Here is a 19,286-nt window from a genome sequence, read left to right as displayed (position 1 = left end):
CAAATGCGCACGCGCACTCCTCTCCCACACTCTAACACACACAGGTAACTTCATATGATTACACACACACACACACACACACACACACACACACACACACACACACACACACACACACACACACACACACACACACACACACACACACACACACACAGGTAACCTAATGTGATTACAGCTCCTCCATATCAGTGCTTATATAAGGTGATCATGCGTCTGTCTGATCAGCTCTGTCTTGACCTTAACATCGTGGGTTTGATTCCCATGTTGACAGAGATGGCAAAACCGGCAGTAGCCCCGTGGCCCATTCAAAATTTCCCAGAGGAAATTTTCTAGTTTCCTCTCCTCTTTGCTCGTGTTGACTCTAGCTGGGCATTGGTACTTAACTTCACAGCTGGGGAACCATTATGTTTGGTATTGATTATTTTTTGTCCAATGTATTGGCTCTCATAAATTGATCAAATATTAATGTTCAAAGTATGAATCTGACCTGGTTATGCACTGGGAGTTTTGTTGGTCCTGAGAGCAAAGAGAGAGGAAACTGTGGTTCAGAGCAGGTTTTGTTGTCTGTTCACATGTCAGACACACTGCAGGGAAGTCAGTTCTTTCGTCTGTGGTACAAAAGGACGTGTAGTTTCCACCATCTTAAATGTACTGATTCCCAGCACTCCTCTCCTCCCTCTCCTCTCCTCTCCTCTCCTCTCCTCCTCTCCTCCCTCTCCTCCTCTCCTCTCCTCTCCTCTCCTCTCCTCTCCTCTCCTCTCCTCCCTCTCCTCTCCTCTCCTCTCCTCTCCTCCCCCTCTCCTCCTCGCCTCAGACTGATGGGGATGCAGAGAAGTGGGATGAGTTGAGATGTTGTTGCGTAATGCTTCTTCTCAAACTCCTCTATGAAGTAGGTCAGAGTTTCTTCACTTGAGTCGAGTTTCACAGTCAGGAGGTTTCCACAGTAACTGCCGCTGCTTTATATAATCACTGCTCTTCTGCTGCTGTCTTCACCTCTTCAACTCTCAGTTAACCCCCCCTCCTCCTCTCAGGGCTCCTGCAGCTTGGTTAGATATGTCTCAGACTCATCTCTCATGTGAGACTAACCCCCCCCCCCCCACACACACACACACACACACACACCCCACGGGTCCTTTAAGTCAGACAGTTCAGAGAGCTCAGTGTCTCCTGCTCACCATGAGTTGCCTCAATTTAACATGTTCAAGGTGGAAACAAGTGGCTCACACTGCAAAAATTCAAAATCTTACCAAGAATATTTGTCTTATTTCTAGATAAAGTGTCATTTCTAGTCAAAATAAATCTAATTATACTTAAAATAAGTCTCGTCACATTTAAAAAGTAGCTTGTTTTTAGACTTTAATTTTTTCAAGCAAAATTTCCACTTAAAATAAGTTGAAAAATCTGACAGTGGAGCAAGTTTTTCTTTCTTATTACAAGCACAAAAAACTTGCTTTCACTGGCAGATTTTTCTACTTATTTCAATTGAAAATTAGTTTGAAACAAGTGAAAACTGTCTAAAAACAAGTTAATTTTTTAGGTGACGAGTCTTATTTTAAGTGGAAAGAGATTAGTTTTGACTAGAAGTGAGACATTTTGACAAGAAATAAGACAAATATTCTTGGAAAGTTTTTTGCAGTGCATGGGAAGTCAGAGTTGGAGTTTTCACTGTTTTCAGTCTCTTTGTATATTCAGTCATTCTGTGTTGTGTTACATGACTCACTGTGGGCTGACCCTGGGACTGGTAGACTGGTCTGGAATCAGTTCTATAGCAGTGGAGCCTCAGTTCTGAAACAGAAGGTGTGGTGGGAGCAGTCTGATTCCTCCTGTCACAGCTCACCTGACTGACGGAAACACAGCAGGTGACAGGTGAGCAGGTTACAGACTCACTGTTCTCCTTCACCTTCAGCACAGCTGTACTGATGTTACCTCAGCAGGTGAGCTGTGATGTTTTACTGTTTCATAGTCAGCTGGACTGTCAGGTGTCGTCTTAGTTCTAAACTTCACATGATTTTGTAGATTAGAAAAACAAAATTCTCCAACCCTCCTTTTTTAATTGAAATTTCAAGTTTATATCAGAACATACACATCATTGTACAAATATATAGTATATTCCCTCATAAAGTCAAATGTTCACACAGACAAACAGAATAACATGAATAATAGGCTACCAATAATAATTATAGGATTATGAATTTATGAAAACAAATATATGAAGCATTAGATACAAATCTCAAAGTAATATAAAAAATATCAAAGTAATAAAATCAAACTAAATAAAAAGCAGCATCAGTACTTTCATGTTATCTATATAACATATACTTTACGTCTTGAGAATAGGATTGGTTGTCCTCTCCTCTCTTCTCTGTTGAAACACAACACTTGTGGTCTTTACAATTCACAATGATGTTGTGACATATTTTATCTTTATTAATACCACTGCAGCTCCTGTGGTTTGGATATAGCATCATTTATTCAACAACATATAATAACCTCTCCACCTCAGGATTTATCATCAGTTCCCTTTTCCACACTCCAATTGATGGTGGTTTCACATTTTCCAACACAGTGCACTCATCCTCTTATGTAGAAGTCCAAAGTCATTCATTTTCTTTGGGATGTATTATGATGTTTCCATTTTGTTTCTTAGATTAAATGGGACTGCTGATGTGACAACACACACAGATGCAGGAACATTAGAAGCAGCAGAAAGCAGTCTGATCAGCCAGCAGTCAGGTTGTCAACGGCCGGAGACGAAGCGTTCAAGGTCGTCACTAATCTCAGTCAGATTAAGATTTCAACAGTCGTTACTTCTTGTGTCTAGTTATCTGTCTGACTTCAAACTTCACAGGTTTGATTTTACTGCCATAATGCTCTTGACTGTGGTGTTGATGAGACTAAAGCAGAGCCTCGTGTCTGTGACTCACTGATTGTGGGCTGAAACTGCAGTTTGTCCACAACACAAACCTTCAGATGATTCTGCTCTGACACGTCTACACAACTTTTACGGTTTCATTTGGCAGCCGTCAACAGTTTGTCGTATTGTGAAATTATTCATCTTCTCGTGCTGGAAACAAACAGATGTGAAGCTGCTTCCTGTCGGAGTCTTGTTGTTGTTGTTCTGACTGCAAAGCCTGAGCTCGTTAGCATTGTGGGTCGGTTTGTTCTATATTTATGCCCCCTCCCACCTGTGTGTGTGTGTGTGTGTGTGTGTGTGTGTGTGTGTGTGTGTGTGTGTGTGTGTGTGTGTGTGTCAGAGTTAATTAACCAGTGTCTCCTTCACTCCTCCAATCACATCCTCTGCAGCAGGACACTTAACAAGGCACTCGCAGCTTGTTAAATAATTAATATCCACTCATCAATATTCCATCTGCTCAGCAGCAGCAGCAGGGGGAGGAGGGGGAGATGTGTTCAGATGTTGGAGCGGAGATGTGAACCCTCCTTCAGCCTGTCGTTAACAAGAAGAAGGAGGATCAGAGAGCTGGATGACTGTTGCGTTCAGGGTCCACCTGGGAAACTAGATGCGCCTGTACTGGGACAAATGTGGCCATAAAGTCCGACGTCCCGGCGTCACGTGTAGGTCAGCGTCTGTTCCAGACAGAGTGAGTCTCTCATCCGAGCGCGGGGATCAGATATGTGATCTGTAAACAGCTCAGAGACAAAGTGAAATCTGTGGAGGAGGTTTTAATCCAGATGTTGAAAAGATGAGAACGCTGCTCTCCGAGGCACATCTGTGTTCAGTGGAACTGTGTCAGAGTGGAGGAGAGGAGGCATCCCCGTGTGCAGCGGGTTTACCTCTGCAGACTGAACCCGAAGGCACAGCTGGGAGCTTTCAGTGGTCACGTCACAGCACAGGTTTAACCTGCGGCTCGGCCAATGACAGAGAAGTCGCCCTCCCCTCCCCCCGCTGTTAGAAACAAATAAATAAAACAGTTGCTGCGTCTTAATCCAGACTCTGCGCTGATTATCAAGCAGGTTTTAGGCTGACTTGTGTTCACAGTGGAGAATGAAGGTTGTTCAGAGCAGAAACCAGACTAAACATTAAAATAAACAGCCATCTGATGTGTCTGTGTGAAGTTAGATGTTAAACATTTTAATTTCTTATTAGTATAAAACTTAAAATACTACAAAGTAAAGCATCTTACTGAAGTCTAAAAGAGGAAACATCAAAGTGTATTTATTTTTAAGTAGCAGAAGTAAAAGTTGGATTTATGTAGTTGGTTCATTAATGTGTTCATCTCTTTAATGTTGCAGCTGCTTCAGGCTGAACTAGCAGATACATATAGCCGATCTAAAGAATCAATAATCACATCATTTTGATCTTAATGTGCAAAGTAACTATTAAATAATACGGAAAGATAAAAAAGAAAGTACAATATTTCCCTCTCACTACTACAGTAATAAATGAACACACTGTGTACAGTTGGTGTGTTGTGTGATGTGTGAGAGTGAATGCTCCAATCAGAGAGCAGCTCAGAGGTGCTTCCAACCACTTATCCTCCTGTGTCACTTGCTGGCTGGTTGCCATGGCACCAGAGGCAAGGTGCCCCTGTTTCCTGAATGTATGTGGAAATCCCCAACAACAACAACAACAACAACACGACTGTCTGCTTCCATTAAGCGTGTGTGTGTGTGTGTGTGTGTGTGTGTGTGTGTGTGTGTGTGTGTGTGTGTGTGTGTGTGTGTGTGTGTGTGTGTGTGTGTGTGTGTGTGTGTGTGTGTGTGTGTGTGTTCTTGTACATGCTACATTGTGAGGACTGGAACGAGTTTTTAACCAACAGTGTGAGGACATTTTTGGGAAGTGAGGACATTTTGGCCGGTCCTCACTTTTTCCAAGGGCTGTTTGAGGGTTAAGACTTTAGGTTATAATTAGGTTTAAGTTAGATTAAGAGTGATGGTTAAGTTTAGGCATTTGTTTTGGATGGTTAAGGTTAGGGTAAGGGGCTAGGGAATACATTATGTCAATGGCATGTCCTCACAAAGATAGATTTACAAGGATGTGTGTGTGTGTGTGTGTAGAGTAGGCCTACAGGCGACCCGGTGACAAACATCATCACATCAGTGGATCCTCTAGCTCTCCTCCTCTCTCTCTGCCTCGGTCTCTCTCTCAGTCCACCAGTCATCAACATCCTTGTTCTGAAACACACACAGGCTACACACTGTTTACATCACTTCACAGGGCTTTCTATTGACTTCTATTCATTTCCTGGAGACTGATTCTAACCCCAACCATGACCTCAGCCTGACCTCGCCACCTCACTTCACTAACCAGTGATCATCAGTGTCATCTTCCCTGAACAGATAAAGGAATGAATAAACAGCTGACTTTAACTCCGCCCACCTCTGTGTTTCCATCCAGCTGTGGATGTGGACGCCTCCCTCTGACCATCTGGAGGCAAGTTGTTGTCTTCATTCAGCCATCACTTCCCCCAGCCCAGTGCACCATGGGATGTGCAGTTCTTTCCGTACTCCTCCTCTGCCTCATGACATCATCAGTGTGTGCTGGGCTGGGCATGACCAGCCAAGGTAAAAAAAAACAAACAACAACACTAACTCCTGATATATTTTATATAGTCCAGCCATTTTATGAAAAAAGGTTGAACAAATTGCAACAGAAGCAAACTCAACTGATTTTGTATCCTCAACATGTCCTGAGTGAGGGGAAAACAGCCCTGAAGAATCCCATCAGGGGAAAGTTTCGGAAAGACCCAAATATATCCCATTTATACGCCTATTAATTAGTTTTTTGAAATTGTTTGTTAACATGAGCAAATTTGCATACATTTGCAAAAATTACACCGTTTTGACGGCACATGTAAAGGTGCTGTGGTGGTACCAGCTTGAAAATTGAAATGAGTTGACTCCATCGGTCAGCCGACAAGAAATCACTTTAAATTTCAAGATGACTGCAATTTTTCAAGATAGTCACATCCTTAGTAGAGCAGGTATGACATTACGTATGTCTAATTTGCATACATACCAACACCTGTTCAAACATTGGGTATAGCAGGTGAAAATGTCTTGTTCAGTCTTGTTAACATATTACAGCTAAAAAACGTAATATTAAGGTCTGAATGGAACCCATTTAGGCTATCAGGTGTTGTATGTATGCAAATTAGCCATATGTAATTGGATTATGCACTGTTTGCTCATACCTGCTCTACTAAGGATGTGGCTATCTTGAAAAGTGACCGATGGAGTCAACTCATTCCAATTTTCAAGCTGGTACCACCACAGCACCTTTATACATGTGCCGTCAAAATGGTGGAATTTATGCAAATTTTTGCAAATTTGAACTGAGGTTTGGTGTGTGTTGTGTCCTGTAGGTGGCGCTGTGCTGTGTCCTCTGCAGTGTGTGTGTGAGACGCGGCCGTGGTACACATCTCAGTCTATGTATCACCAGGCCAAGACGGTGGATTGTAATGAACTCCATCTGCGGCGAGTTCCAGCCAACATTTCATGGGACACACAGGTAACGGTGACATCACAGGTGACATGGTGTAGGTGAGGCCATGTTGTGGATGTGAACGCACTGTGAACATGTGCTGTTGTTGTGTTGCAGGTGCTGCTGCTGCAGAGTAACAACATCTCATCCATCACTACTGAACTACAGAGTCTGACCAACCTGACAGAGCTCGACCTGTCACAGAACCACTTCACCCAGGTAACACACACACACACACACACACACACACACACACACACACACACACACACACACACACACAGAGGTCTTTGTTTCTTGTCCGTATCACCATAACAACCCCCTGAGCACCAAAGCAGCTTCAGGTGGTTTCTGTCTGTCCAGGTGAGCTCCATGGGCCTGTCCTCTCTGGGCCGGCTGGTCACTCTGTACGTGGAGGAGAACCACATAGAGGAGTTGGAGGACTTCAGTCTGAGGAACCTGTCCAGTCTAGAGGAGCTTTACATCAACCACAACCGCATCTCTTCCATTGGACCCCAAGCCTTTGCTGGCCTCACCAATCTGATACGGTAACTTCTTCTTCGTCTTGCTGACATCTCTTAAGGACCAGGAGAATCACCTAAATCACACTTAGAATACTTTTGCTGTTCTTAAAGGGATAGTTGATTGAAATTTCACTCATTATCTCCTCCCCCTCATGTGGACTAAGGGCTGGGAGAAGTTTCAGAGTCCTCCGTGGCTTCTCTGAGTTACAGGGGGTCTCGGCGTAGCAGTGCATGTCCATATAACGGTTGCAGATGGATACCAACTGTCTTCGTAACAAAAAGACACACCAAAAAACATCCAAATACCTCCATGCTGCTCGTATGTAATGTCCGTCTTGTATTGAAGCCCCGAAATGCGAAATTGTCCCGAAAAAAATTAAATAAGTCTATATTTCAAGCTTGTTTTGTAGCGGAAGCTTCTCGAAGCTCCTCTTCCCGGTTCGTCAAATTTGGACGAACTGGGAAGAGGACAGACCCTGGTTCGTCCAAATTTGACGATTTTTTTCGGGACAATTTTGAATTTTGGGGCTTCAATACAAGACGGACATTACATACGAGCAGCATGGAGGTATTTGGATGTTTTTTGGTGTGTCTTTTTGTTATGAAGACAGTTGGTATCCATCTGCAACCGTTATATGGACATGCACTGCTACGCCGAGACCCCCTGTAACTCAGAGAAGCCATGGAGGACTCAAAGTCAAACGGTGACTAAAACCACCTACAGGACTTTTAGAACCTCCTTGTTTACCACAAGAATCATCTCAAGAAACTCTAGAGCAAAGAGGGTGGGGGGTGGGTTGGGAAAGGTTCATGTGATATTTTTTATTTTGTTTAGATTTTATTTTATTTTATTTATTTTTTTCTTTTCTTATTATCTCATCTGATGTTTAGAAATCATCCTTGTGGTGTATTTGTAAGATTATGTACAGTATGTTCTCTCTGTAAAATACGATCTCATTGTAACAAACTGTAGATGCTTGCTATAAACATCCTGTAAGAGATTCTGTTAATAAAAAACAAATATATATAAAAAAAAAAGAAACTCTAGAGCAGTGGTCGCCAACCTGTCCACTGCGATCGTCTGGTCAATCTTGGAGACTTTCCCTGTAGCTCCCGAAAATAACCGAAAAATGAATTCAGAAACACATCATTCCTGATTGATGTTCGAGTTAGGCGATCCAGCTTTTCCATTCAGAACTTATGTTTGAGACTCTGACCTGTAACACTAAACACCATGACACGGTCAGAGACCACCACTCCCCCAGCCATAATGCCCCACATGAATATATATGAATATAGAGCTGAACTACACGGATACTGCACCTATCTGCACAAACATGCACAACACCCAGAAAATAAACAATTGGGCTCTTACAGAAGTGATGGCATTACAGGTAGTTGAAAGCTGGGCCAAAGTGACGTGATATAATTCAATGACAATTCAACTAGATAAAAAGCCTTGCTTCAGTAGGTAGATCTTGGGCTTAGAAAGGTTGGTGACCACTGCTCTAGAGGCTCTAAAGATCTCCAAATGTCCTGAGCTGGTCAACATTTCATGTGACTGGTCTTTATGTGGCCTTTCATGAATGGAGTTCTTCTCAGTTTTTCAAGTTGCAGGTTTTTGAGTTTTCTGATAACTGACCCGGTCTTTTCTCCATCTTGTAGACTCCACCTCAACTCCAACCGGTTGGTGGCCATTGACAGCCGCTGGTTTCAGTCTCTGCCATCCCTTGAGATCTTGATGATCGGGGAGAACCCCATCCTGGGTCTGGAGGAGAAGAACTTCCTACCTCTATCCCGCCTCCACAGCCTGGTGCTGGCTGGAATGGGACTGGCCTCCATCCCTTCTGCTGCCTTCTTGGGTCTGGACTACCTGGAGAGCCTCTCGTTCTGCGACAATCGGCTCAGGTGGGGACATACACACTGCCCTCAGTGTTTACTCATTGTTCTGGGTGATGCTGATCTCCTGTTATTCTCCCGCAGGTCTGTTCCTCGGGATGCCCTAAGTGTCCTCCCTAACCTGAAGTTCCTGGACCTGAACCGCAACCCAATCAGCCGAATCCAGCAGGGAGACTTTCAGAACCTCCAGCACCTGGAGGAGCTCAGGTCAGTCTGAGAACCTGATACTGGACTGAAGGAGGAACCAGCTACTGACAAACGTTCCTCCTGAGTTGTGTTGGTGTGTCCTCCTCTCTGTGATGTTGTGTTATTTGAGTGTTATGTGCAGATTCTTCAGGTTGTGTGTTAGAATAATGTTGCCTGTGTTTGTGATCAGCCTGAACAACATGGAGGAGCTGCTGATGGTGGAACGAGCAGCATTCCAGAACCTTCCAGAACTCACCAAACTTGACCTCTGCAACAATCCCTGGCTGTCGTACATCGACCCACAGGCCTTCAGGTGAACATGGTCACATGATAGAAGTTCCTGTTTTCCAATCTTCTTTGTTTCAAAGTTTTGTGCAAATTCCACATATTAACAAATCTGTTTAATTTTTTTTCCTCTACCTCTTTCTGTCTCCTCTCCTCTCCTCTCCTCTCCTCTCCTCTCCTCTCCTCTCCTCTCCTCTCCTCTCCTCTCCTCTCCCCTCCCCTCCCCTCCTCTCCTCTCCTCTCCTCTCCTCTCCTCTCCTCTCCTCTCCTGTCCTTGCCTTCCCTCAGTGACCTGTCCTCCCTCAGGACTCTGCTCCTCCATAGTAACCAGCTTAGCCTCCTCTCTGGAGACCTCCTCTCCTCCCTCCCTTCTATTGAGGAGGTGTCCCTTCATTCCAATCCCCTGCGGTGTGATTGCCTCTCCTCCTGGGGGCCTCACCTCGGCAACCAATCACATCTCAAGCTACTGGAGCCGTCCGTCACGCTCTGCTCCTCCCCGCCTCACCTGGTTGGTCGAGAGCTACAGGAGGTGGTGGCGGTAGGATGGGGCGCTGTTGGCGGAGGTGGGGCTAACAGCTGCCTGCCTCACATCTCTCCTCACTCCTTCCCACCAGTCATGAACGTCAGCGCAGGGCAGCCAATCACACTGGAGTGCTGGGCAGATGCTGACCCCGCCCCGCAGTTCTACTGGGTAACACCAACTGGAGACAAGGTGAGTGGGCTCTGAACCGTATCTACATGTATAATATGTGACTGTGCTGTCTATTACTGTACTGTAATATTATAATCAACTCTCTTGGTCAGGTGAGCTCTGAGGCAGTGGCTGCACCAATCATTTCAGAGGAGGGGCGTGGCCTAAGCAGGAAGAAGAAGAAACACCGTATGTCAGACCCTGGAGCGTTGGTGATCGAACATGCTGAGCCATCAGATGCAGGTAAGTCTGGTTCACATCCAGCTCTAAGATCTGAGGTCTGTCAAAGTCAAATCAGAGTTTATACAGGAGCTCTGAGACGCTGAGAAAAGAATTTCACAACATCTGTGCATCATTTTAACTGAAACTACCCCTCTGCACTGTTCCCTCTAAGGTGTTTTACTGTGCAATTGCACACTGCTCCCCACCTCTTTGCCTAGAAGACAAAAAAAGTTGCACACTCAAATATCCCTGACTAGTTTACTGTTTATTTCTCCCTAATGTGCGCTTCAAATTGTGAAATTTATGACCTAAACCGTGGTCTGTAGTGCAACTATGATGTAAGTTTTTGCTTGAGAATTATTATTACTGTTCATATCAAGAATGCTTCTGTGCCAAGAGTTGATGACACCAACTTGATGTAGTTATTTTGTTTCATATTGTTCATATGGCAATACATGCAAAATCTATTTTGCCAAAACAATATAGTATTTTGTTATCATTAACTGTAACTGACCTAGATATGGAGTAGCCTAGGTAATGTTGTCAAAATAATCTGTTATTAATCATTATAGTAATAGCCAATAGTATTGATATTTGGAGTTGGAGAGGTGAGGCCATAGCACCAGCATGTGGACGTACTGTGTATGGTTGAACTTTCGCTCACAGTCACTCAAGCAGGTCATCAGGGGAGTTGAATTTCTGCTCAGGAGTTTTGAAAATGAGAGGGAACATTGCCCCTCTGTCTTGCCCTTCCTGCCCATGAACCATTCTTCCATCCACTGCTCTCCCTGCCTTTCCTCCCTCCAGAATCTGCCTCCATCAACTCTTGTTAACATTTCTATAGCCGTGTTTCCACTGCAGGAACTTCGGGGTAATTTTACGGGGCCAGCCCCGTTGGTGCGTGTTTCCACTGCAGGAACCTCCCCCACAGGGCCATTTACAGGAACTTTTACGGGGGCCAACGGAGTACCTACTCCAGGGTAGGTACTCCGTTCGGCCCTGAAAAGCTCCTGGGTGGGGCTCGAGGTTAACCCGGCGCTGATTGGCTAAAGCTAGAGCAGGCTCTGACGCTACCAGAAAGCACCAAAACAACCAACTGGCATTTTAAAAAGGGGGAGCAGAAGGGGAGCATTAGCCTAGCAGACACCGCTGTAAACAACAAGAAAACAGCAGGAAGATGTACACAAATGGAGCGACGATGAGGTGCAGACATTGATTGCAGTCTACAGCACCAAGGAGATTCAGAGGGGGTTTGAGTCATCGTGGCGAAATGAAAATATCAGCGCACCTCGACACACTGGGGATCCATCACGCCGCAAAACAATGCCGTGAAAAGTAAAAAAAAAAAAAAACGCAAATATTTTCAGCTGCTTTGGCCGCTCGTCAGGTGACTGACGTCAAAGTTCGATCGCGCTGGTCATTGGGGAGCCGAAATACAAAAAAAAGAAAAAAAAGGCAGCCGATGGACATCTCTATTCTGACAGGCTGCCGCCGGTTGCCGCTTAACCGCGTCATAGCTCATTACCCTAAAGTTAAACCTGGCTCAACTTCTCGTCTGGTGACGCTTTGGAAGCTTTGGAAGCGCGGCAACGCCTGTTGACGCTTTGGACGCTCAGTGTCGCCGGGCTCTCATTGAAAATGAATTGACTTCCGGCGTTTTTGACGCTTTGGAAGCTTTTGGTGTGAACATAATAAACTGTTTTCTTGTCTGTAACAACATCTATGTCACGTCTGTCCGTCCTGGGCAGTGGTGGACACTTGAGTATTAGATTTCTTTGGTACTTATGACTCTTACTTGAATACATTTCCAAGACAAATATTTTTACTTTTACTCAAGTTAATTTCTAGGAAGGCTGAAAAGTACTGGTTACTTTCAGGTCTGCCCTTTATTTTTTCTTCTCTTTTTTTTCTAAAATCCTATTGGACACAAGCTGTGTTTGTCAAAGAAGGAATCCCTAACCCCTAAAAGCAGCACATCAGTGCAGCTGCTTTCAAAGAGTTCATTCTCACTAACAAGAGTTAAAAGCTCCTTACATTCATTTAGAAACAATTAGAGTCATTCATTGATGTGAAAAATAAGAAATTTACTCTTACTCTTACTTTTGGATACTTAAGTACCTTTAAAAACAAGTACTTTTTTACTCTTACTGGAGTAACATGTCGACTGAGCTACTTTTACTTGTAACGGAGTAAATTTTGACCAGTAGTATTTGTACTCTTACTCAAGTACTGGGGTGGAGTACTCTGTCCATCTCTGGTCCTGGGTGAGGGATCCCTCCTCTGTTGCTCACCCTGAGCTTTCTACAATTTTTCCCTGTTAAAAGGGTTTTCCATGGAGTTTTTCCTCAGTGGATGTGAGGGTCTAAGGACAGAGGATGTTGTTGTGATGTTATGTGAAGCCCTTTGAGACAAACTGTTTGTAAAAACGGGCTATACAAATAAAATTGCCTTGCCTTGTCTCAGGTGTGTACACCTGCGTAGCATGGAACATGGAGGGAGCAGATACGAAGAGCGTCTCAGTGTTTGTGGACTCTCAGGGGTTTGTGAGCTGGTGGTCAGAAGAAGGGTCCAGCAGAGAGCAGTCCTGGACGGGGAGCTCCTCCAGCTCTGGAGCTTCTCTGGTGGTTCTGGCTAAGGTACAGAAGCTGCTTCAACACTCATATACTTTAATATCTTTATGTATATAATATGTTCTTGATGCATGGTTAGAATACTTCTGTCATCATCTTCCGACTCATTTCTAGTCCTTTAAAGGGATAGTTCAACATATTGGCAAATTGGCACATTGCCATAATTTTTTTGCATTTATTTGTTTATTTCGGGCATGTCAATTAAATCATCATCATCACACTTCATCTTAGTTCAAATAATACAATACACATGGCCGAAAGGGAAAGCGGAAGAAGCAAAAGCTTATCTAGTCCCGCCCCCATTACCCACAGAATAAAAATCTTTATCATAATCTTTTCTTTTGCTTTTTACATTTTGACATAACATTTTCTTTTACTTATGACATTTTGACATAACATGTTACAGCAGTAGGTAGTATACAGAGCTGAAGTCTAGCTCTAGACAATACAGATTACGTGTGTGTCTGCACATGTGTCCATATATTTGTCCGTCATGAGTGAACAACAGTCTCATCTTGTAGCCTGGCATGTCACAAAGTTAATAATCCCTATAGTCCCTATAATCCCTATAGTCATAGCAGTAGGTTCGTTACCTTTAATTGTCGGTGCAAGCTATTTTTAGAACGGCGGAGCAGAGCCGCGAGCTGCTCAGAGCTACGTTACGGAGGCTCATGGGATTTCTTGGTTTGCCTCATCAAACTCATCAAATACACAATCCAACAACTCCACAACGCTCTGGTGGACAAGTTGTGACCTGCACATTCACCACGCTATGAGATAATAACAGAACTTGATGAGACAGAGTTGTGTTTGAGGTAAAGTCATGCAAAACCGCTGATGCGCGTTCCCGTCAGGGGCAGTTTTTCGGCAAGCAGTCTCTGCATTTGTAAAACAACTTTGTAAAAAAACTCTGCGGATTGTTGTGTTTCCTGTACAGGTGGTTCACGCCCAGTCGGTGGTATTGGAGTGGAAGTTGTATCCCAGCCGAGGAGCCTCATCTCTGGGTCAGAGCCAGCAGGACGCCCCCCTCCCTCTGCCCCGGTGGACCAGCGCCACCGTGCACATAGACAACCCTCAGATCAGCTACACTGCTAAGGTGAGCACATCTACTACTTGTCTACCTCTCTGAATGTTTGTGGTGAGTTCACTGTCTTTAAAGGGACATTGTGTAAGTTCTCCTGTTATCTATTCACGAAAATCGATTATTTCGTTCAAAAGTACGTTTTTCATTAACCAGTAATCCCCCCCATCAACAAAGTGAAGTGTTCCTTTCAGCTCTGAATGAGCCGTTCATATCATTCATATCTCCATGGAAGCTCGGTGCTGCTGCCATGTGGTGTCTCCATGTTTTTACGTTCAGTGGCAGCGTGACGGTAGGAAACCACGGAAACTCAGCCGGACACCGGAGACACCGGAGCTGTCGGCTCCGGTGGAGGTGGCGTCTGTGAAAAGTCACCGCGGTAACGCAGTGAGGACTGTGAGGACTGCACCTGAATGCTGCATTCAGGTGCAGTCGGAGAAACAGTCGGTAACAAACCAGATGTCATTTTAGTCACAGAAGTCCAGAGAAAGCCGGTAAAACGTGAGTCAGGTCAACAATACCACATCGCCATGACAACATATTGTCACGTGTATTGTTTTGCCTCGTGCTGACGGACCACTTGTTTACATAGAGGCTTGTTTAAGCCGTTACCTGCAGCGGCTGTCGTCCGTCTGCCATGTAACCGATTTCACGTGAATGCAGCATGAAAAATATGACTGAGTTGCTTGACATATACAACCGCACCACTAGATGGGAGGAATTCTTACACAATGTACCTTTAATGACAGTGGGAGACTCAACTGTCTCAGGTCTGACTGACTGTCCTTGTTTCTCTGCCCAGGTCCCTGTGGATGTTCAGGAGTATAATCTGACTCACCTCCTTCCTGCCACAGAGTACCACGTCTGCCTCACCGTCTCCTCGTCTCCTTCCTCCCCCACGTCCCCATCCTCCTCTCCTAGCTCCTTACCCACCCCCGTTTCTCCCTCCTCCTCCTCCTCCTCCTCCTCCTCCTCCTCCTCCTCCTCCTCCTCCTCCTCCTCCTCCTCCCCTTCCTCCCCCTCTGCTCCCATCCACACCTCTTGTCTGAACATCACCACGAAGGAGGCGGGCTTCTCCGTGGAGCTGGTGGCGTCTCGTCGCAGCAGCGTGGCGTTGGCGGCCGTCATGGGCTCCATGTTCGCTCTGTCCATCATGGCTCTGCTGGTGGTCTACATGGGCCGCCGCGTGCAGCAGCACAAGTCCTGCGGCCACTCGCTGAAGAAATACATGCAGCACGCCACGTCCATCCCCCTGAACGAGCTGTACCCGCCACTCATCACGCTGTGGGAGAGCGAGGCGGAGAAGGACAAAGACGAGAAGGAGGAGGAGGAGGAGGGGGGAGGTCAGAGGGGGGAGGAGGCAGGGGGGAGTCAAATTGACACGACAAAGACGTACATGTGGTAGCTGGTGGATGGGGGGAAGAAAAAGACATTCACAGTGGGGGGGGGGGGGGGGGGGGGGGGGGGCACGATGGATGAAATCAAAGAGAGAGGTCATGTGACTCACCGAGGAGCCTGACAGACAAACAGGAGGGTAAAAACAAACTGCTGAAGGAAGAGAGGGAGGAGAAAACTGCTCCCATCACCGACCCATCAGATCCTTAAAGGAGCATTCTGGTGTTTTGGTCTTGTTTTAGCCCATTCATCACAAACCTTCTTCCTGGCCGCTGATTGGTAGTTTCACTGCAGCTCTGTGGTAGTCGTCCATTAATCAGACGGTCAATGGTTCCATCTCCACCTCCTCCAGTCTGCGTCCATGGCTGTGATGTGTGAATGGGGCAGGTATTGTAAAGCACTCTGAGTGGTTATTAAGACTAGAAAAGTGCTTTAATACTGCGGCCCATTTACCGTCTAGCTACATACTGGAGCCAGTCCCACTCCCAGCTGTCTGTGGGCAGAGGTGAGGTCTCAGTCTATCACAGGACTGACAGGCAGAGACCAAGCATCAATCACACATTAGAGAGAGAGATTTGAATGTTTTGTGGTTAATGGGCTTAAATATGTTTAAAAAAAACCAGTTTGTTTCTGTTTCACTGTGTTTCAATCAAACTCAGTTTCTCAGAGACTGCTCTCTGAGGGAGCAGCAGGACGTCCAGAGGAGAGACTGGACAGAGACAGAGACAGAGACTGAGGTGGATCTGTTTTCCCACAGGTCTGTTTCTCACACTGAGGGTCAGTGGGTCTCGACGGGACAATTCTTTCTCAAGCGGGACTCAGAGCAGTTGAACTGCCGACCTGTTAGTCCAGATGTTTTCTACTTTCAGATCTCGTCTCCTTCTTCTTTTCATCCTTCTTACCTTCCTCCTTTCCTTCCTGCCTTTCTTCTTTCCTCTCCGTTCTTCCCTTCCTGTCAAGCACATGGGCAGTAGCTGTACTGTTGGAGAAATCTGATTATTGTAATTTAGTTCATGTGATGAACCTGAATGCAGCACTGACACTGAGCACAGGAAAATATACTTTATACATCCTCACAGTTGCACTTAAAGGTCCCGTATTCACCTGAATATCACTCTGAGCTTGTTCTGCCTGAACCATCAGCTGCTGCCCCAACATCCAACAAACATCACACCTCGGAGACTTTCCTCAACACACAACACGTCTTCAGCAGTCTGCAGGTGTACTGGTCCTCATTCTGCTGGTCCTCATTCTGCAGGTCCTCAGTCTGTTGGTCCTCAGTCTGCTGGTCCTCAGTCTGCTGGTCCTCAGTCTGCTGGTCCTCAGTCTGCAGGTCCTCAGTCTGCTGGTCCTCAGTCTGCAGGTCCTCAGTCTGCTGGTCCTCAGTCTGTTGATCCTCAGTCTGCAGGTCCTCAGTCTGCAGGACTTAAGTCTGCTGGTCCTCAGTCTGTTGGTCCTCAGTCTGTTGGTCCTCAGTCTGCTGGTCCTCAGTCTGTTGGTCCTCAGTCTGCTGGTCCTCAGTCTGCTGGTCCTCAGTCTGCAGGTCCTCAGTCTGCTGGTCCTCAGTCTGCAGGTCCTCAGTCTGCTGGTCCTCAGTCTGTTGATCCTCAGTCTGCAGGTCCTCAGTCTGCTGGTCCTCAGTCTGCAGGACTTAAGTCTGCTGGTCCTCAGTCTGTTTATCCTCAGCCTGCTGGTCCTCAGTCTGCTGGTCCTCAGTCTGCAGGTCCTCAGTCTGCAGGACTTCAGTCTGAATATGGGACCTTTAATCCTCCTGTCTCCATCCGCATGAATGCATCACTATGATTATTATATTTAATTCTGTCTGTTCTGCATCAAGATGGTACACAGCGCCATGACGGCAGCTGTGGTCACATCCATGTGAAGGAGTCAACTTTATCGACAGCCTGTTCACGGACACTGACAGTGACAATGTTGAGCTTCAGTTTGCTGGACTCACTGTGACGTTGAGTTCTCCTGGGTGACGGTGCCCAGGGAGCTGGAGGCTGGTGGAGGTGGGAGGAGGTGCTGCATGCCTTTGCACTCAATTTTAGGACTGTTTGTATAAAAACAATGTCTGTGTGACAACCTACAAACTGCTGAGTGACGATGAAGTGAGTCAGCTCACAGTCAGGGCACAAGGGAAACCTCCACTCACTGAGTGATCAACGAGTTATGATACAATGTTAATGTACAGCTTGACAAAATCTAGAAATTCACGATTCATGATTCTTTTACAGAGGATGCTGTATTTGCATCTTAACAACGATTTTTCCACTGTTTAATGATCTGTTGATAGATCAATCACGTAATTAAGTGTGTAATTGATTGATCTGAAACAACGATGGTTACCTGCTGCCAAAGTTAGGTTTTTGTTGTTGAGTGGAGTGTGTCTGTTGACTCACAACAACCAGCCAGAAGCAGTTACTTCAACCATCTAAATTTGTATGCTGGATTGCACCACCAAGGTTCAGTTTAATCACCTTAATTAATTAGAATTTAGTAAAACATGGTTTAAAATGAGCTGATCCCGGTTTAAAATGAATACCAGCTCTGTCTCACCATTTCAAAATTAATTCAGTTTAGTAAAGCCAGGTTTATTTATTCAAACTGAGTTTAATCAAAAGGGACCTGTGTGAATATCAAAATGATTATGTAAATGAATATATAGATAATCTGCATACTGTCAGAACCTAAAGTATAAAAGGGTGGTGGAGGGGGGGCAGTTGCTGTTTACAGCGGCTTTTCCCAAACAAAACATCACATTGTTGCTGGATAGCTAAAAACTGCTAGCTTAACAGTATCCAGTCTGTTTCTCAGTTTTCTTTGAGCTGCTTGATCTCAGTTGATCCATCTTAAAAACTCAGCCACTGAAAAAGTTAAACCTCCTCAACTGGCGGTTTATAGTTAACCCTAGATTACAGTTTCAGTTTAAAGTTTTGGTGCAACAGAGTTCAATTTTAACCTTAGTTTAATGTAAAAGCTAAACTGGCTTTAAGAAGAGGTTTGAATTGAATTTTATTATTGATACTATCATTCTGAACTCAGAGTGAAAGCTCTGACACTGAATCATCCCCCACAGTTTGCAGGTTTGTCATTCAGCTTTTCAGCCAAATATTCCCTCAGCTGTCTGTCAACCAAAACACTTCAGGAACAAACTCCCAAAGGAAGCTCTCTGGGCATTTTACACAACATGTACTGTACATACAAACATCAGATACTGTTAAACAAATGTTTCTCTGCTCCTCTGCTCTACACTTTTCTATCACACTGAACTGATGCGATTCTGTTTCTGACGGTGTTGCTGTGAACTCTGGGAAATTGAAACTGAAAAATTTGTCTGGATGCAAACTGTTAACGAAAATAATCCTCAATTGTTCAAACGCCTTGAACCAGCTACAAGATGAATTGACTTCTTTCTGAATTATCCAGACTGGTTTTGCCTGTGTCACTGGATCAGAGACTGTGATGTCACACACTGACATCTAACCTCTAACCAAGGGCCAAGCTCACTCAGTTCATTTTTGATTAATTGAATGATTTCCCCGAGTTGAACCAGTGATGATCAGTCTGAAACGCCCTCTGGTGTCCATCTTAGTTAACACCAACGTCATGTAAACTTGACAGTAATATGCAGGGTATTTTGTACAAAGTGTATCGCTCTATATTTGAAGAAACTATTGCTTATATTATTATTATCATTATTATTATTACTCAACACTGAGCACCAACTGTAACTAAAGATGTGTGTGTGTGTGTGTGTGTGTGTGTGTGCGTGCGTGCGTGCGTGTGTGTATGTATGTGTGTGTGGGAGGAGAAAATAATATAAATACACACTTTGTCACTCCACAGTCTGACTAATAACTCATCTGTGCAATGCTGTATAAATATGAAGGGATGTCATTTCACATCTTAAATTAGAAATGTATCA

The 19,286-nt window shown here is 44.9% G+C and overlaps 1 protein-coding gene across 1 annotated transcript; it reads left to right on the top strand.

The window, feature by feature from the left end:
• Positions 1 to 1,754: 1,754 nt before the first annotated feature.
• On the top strand, positions 1,755 to 15,368 carry LOC310988895 (leucine-rich repeat neuronal protein 1; the record flags this gene model as incomplete). The annotated part of the gene is made up of 14 exons (XM_083975699.1): positions 1,755 to 1,869; positions 5,360 to 5,526; positions 6,327 to 6,472; positions 6,563 to 6,664; positions 6,809 to 6,993; positions 8,635 to 8,877; positions 8,953 to 9,075; positions 9,245 to 9,367; positions 9,628 to 10,051; positions 10,144 to 10,273; positions 12,716 to 12,888; positions 13,820 to 13,978; positions 14,766 to 14,924; positions 14,967 to 15,368. The coding sequence occupies exons 2-14, from the start codon at positions 5,445 to 5,447 to the stop codon at positions 15,366 to 15,368; spliced, it is 2,451 nt and encodes an 816-aa protein (XP_083831825.1). The 5' UTR covers positions 1,755 to 1,869; positions 5,360 to 5,444.
• Positions 15,369 to 19,286: the final 3,918 nt, after the last annotated feature.

Source organism: Trachurus trachurus (genome assembly GCF_905171665.1).
Source record: "Trachurus trachurus genome assembly, chromosome: 7".
Classification (NCBI taxonomy): domain Eukaryota; kingdom Metazoa; phylum Chordata; class Actinopteri; order Carangiformes; family Carangidae; genus Trachurus; species Trachurus trachurus.
This window is presented reverse-complemented; position numbering and strand designations above follow the sequence as displayed.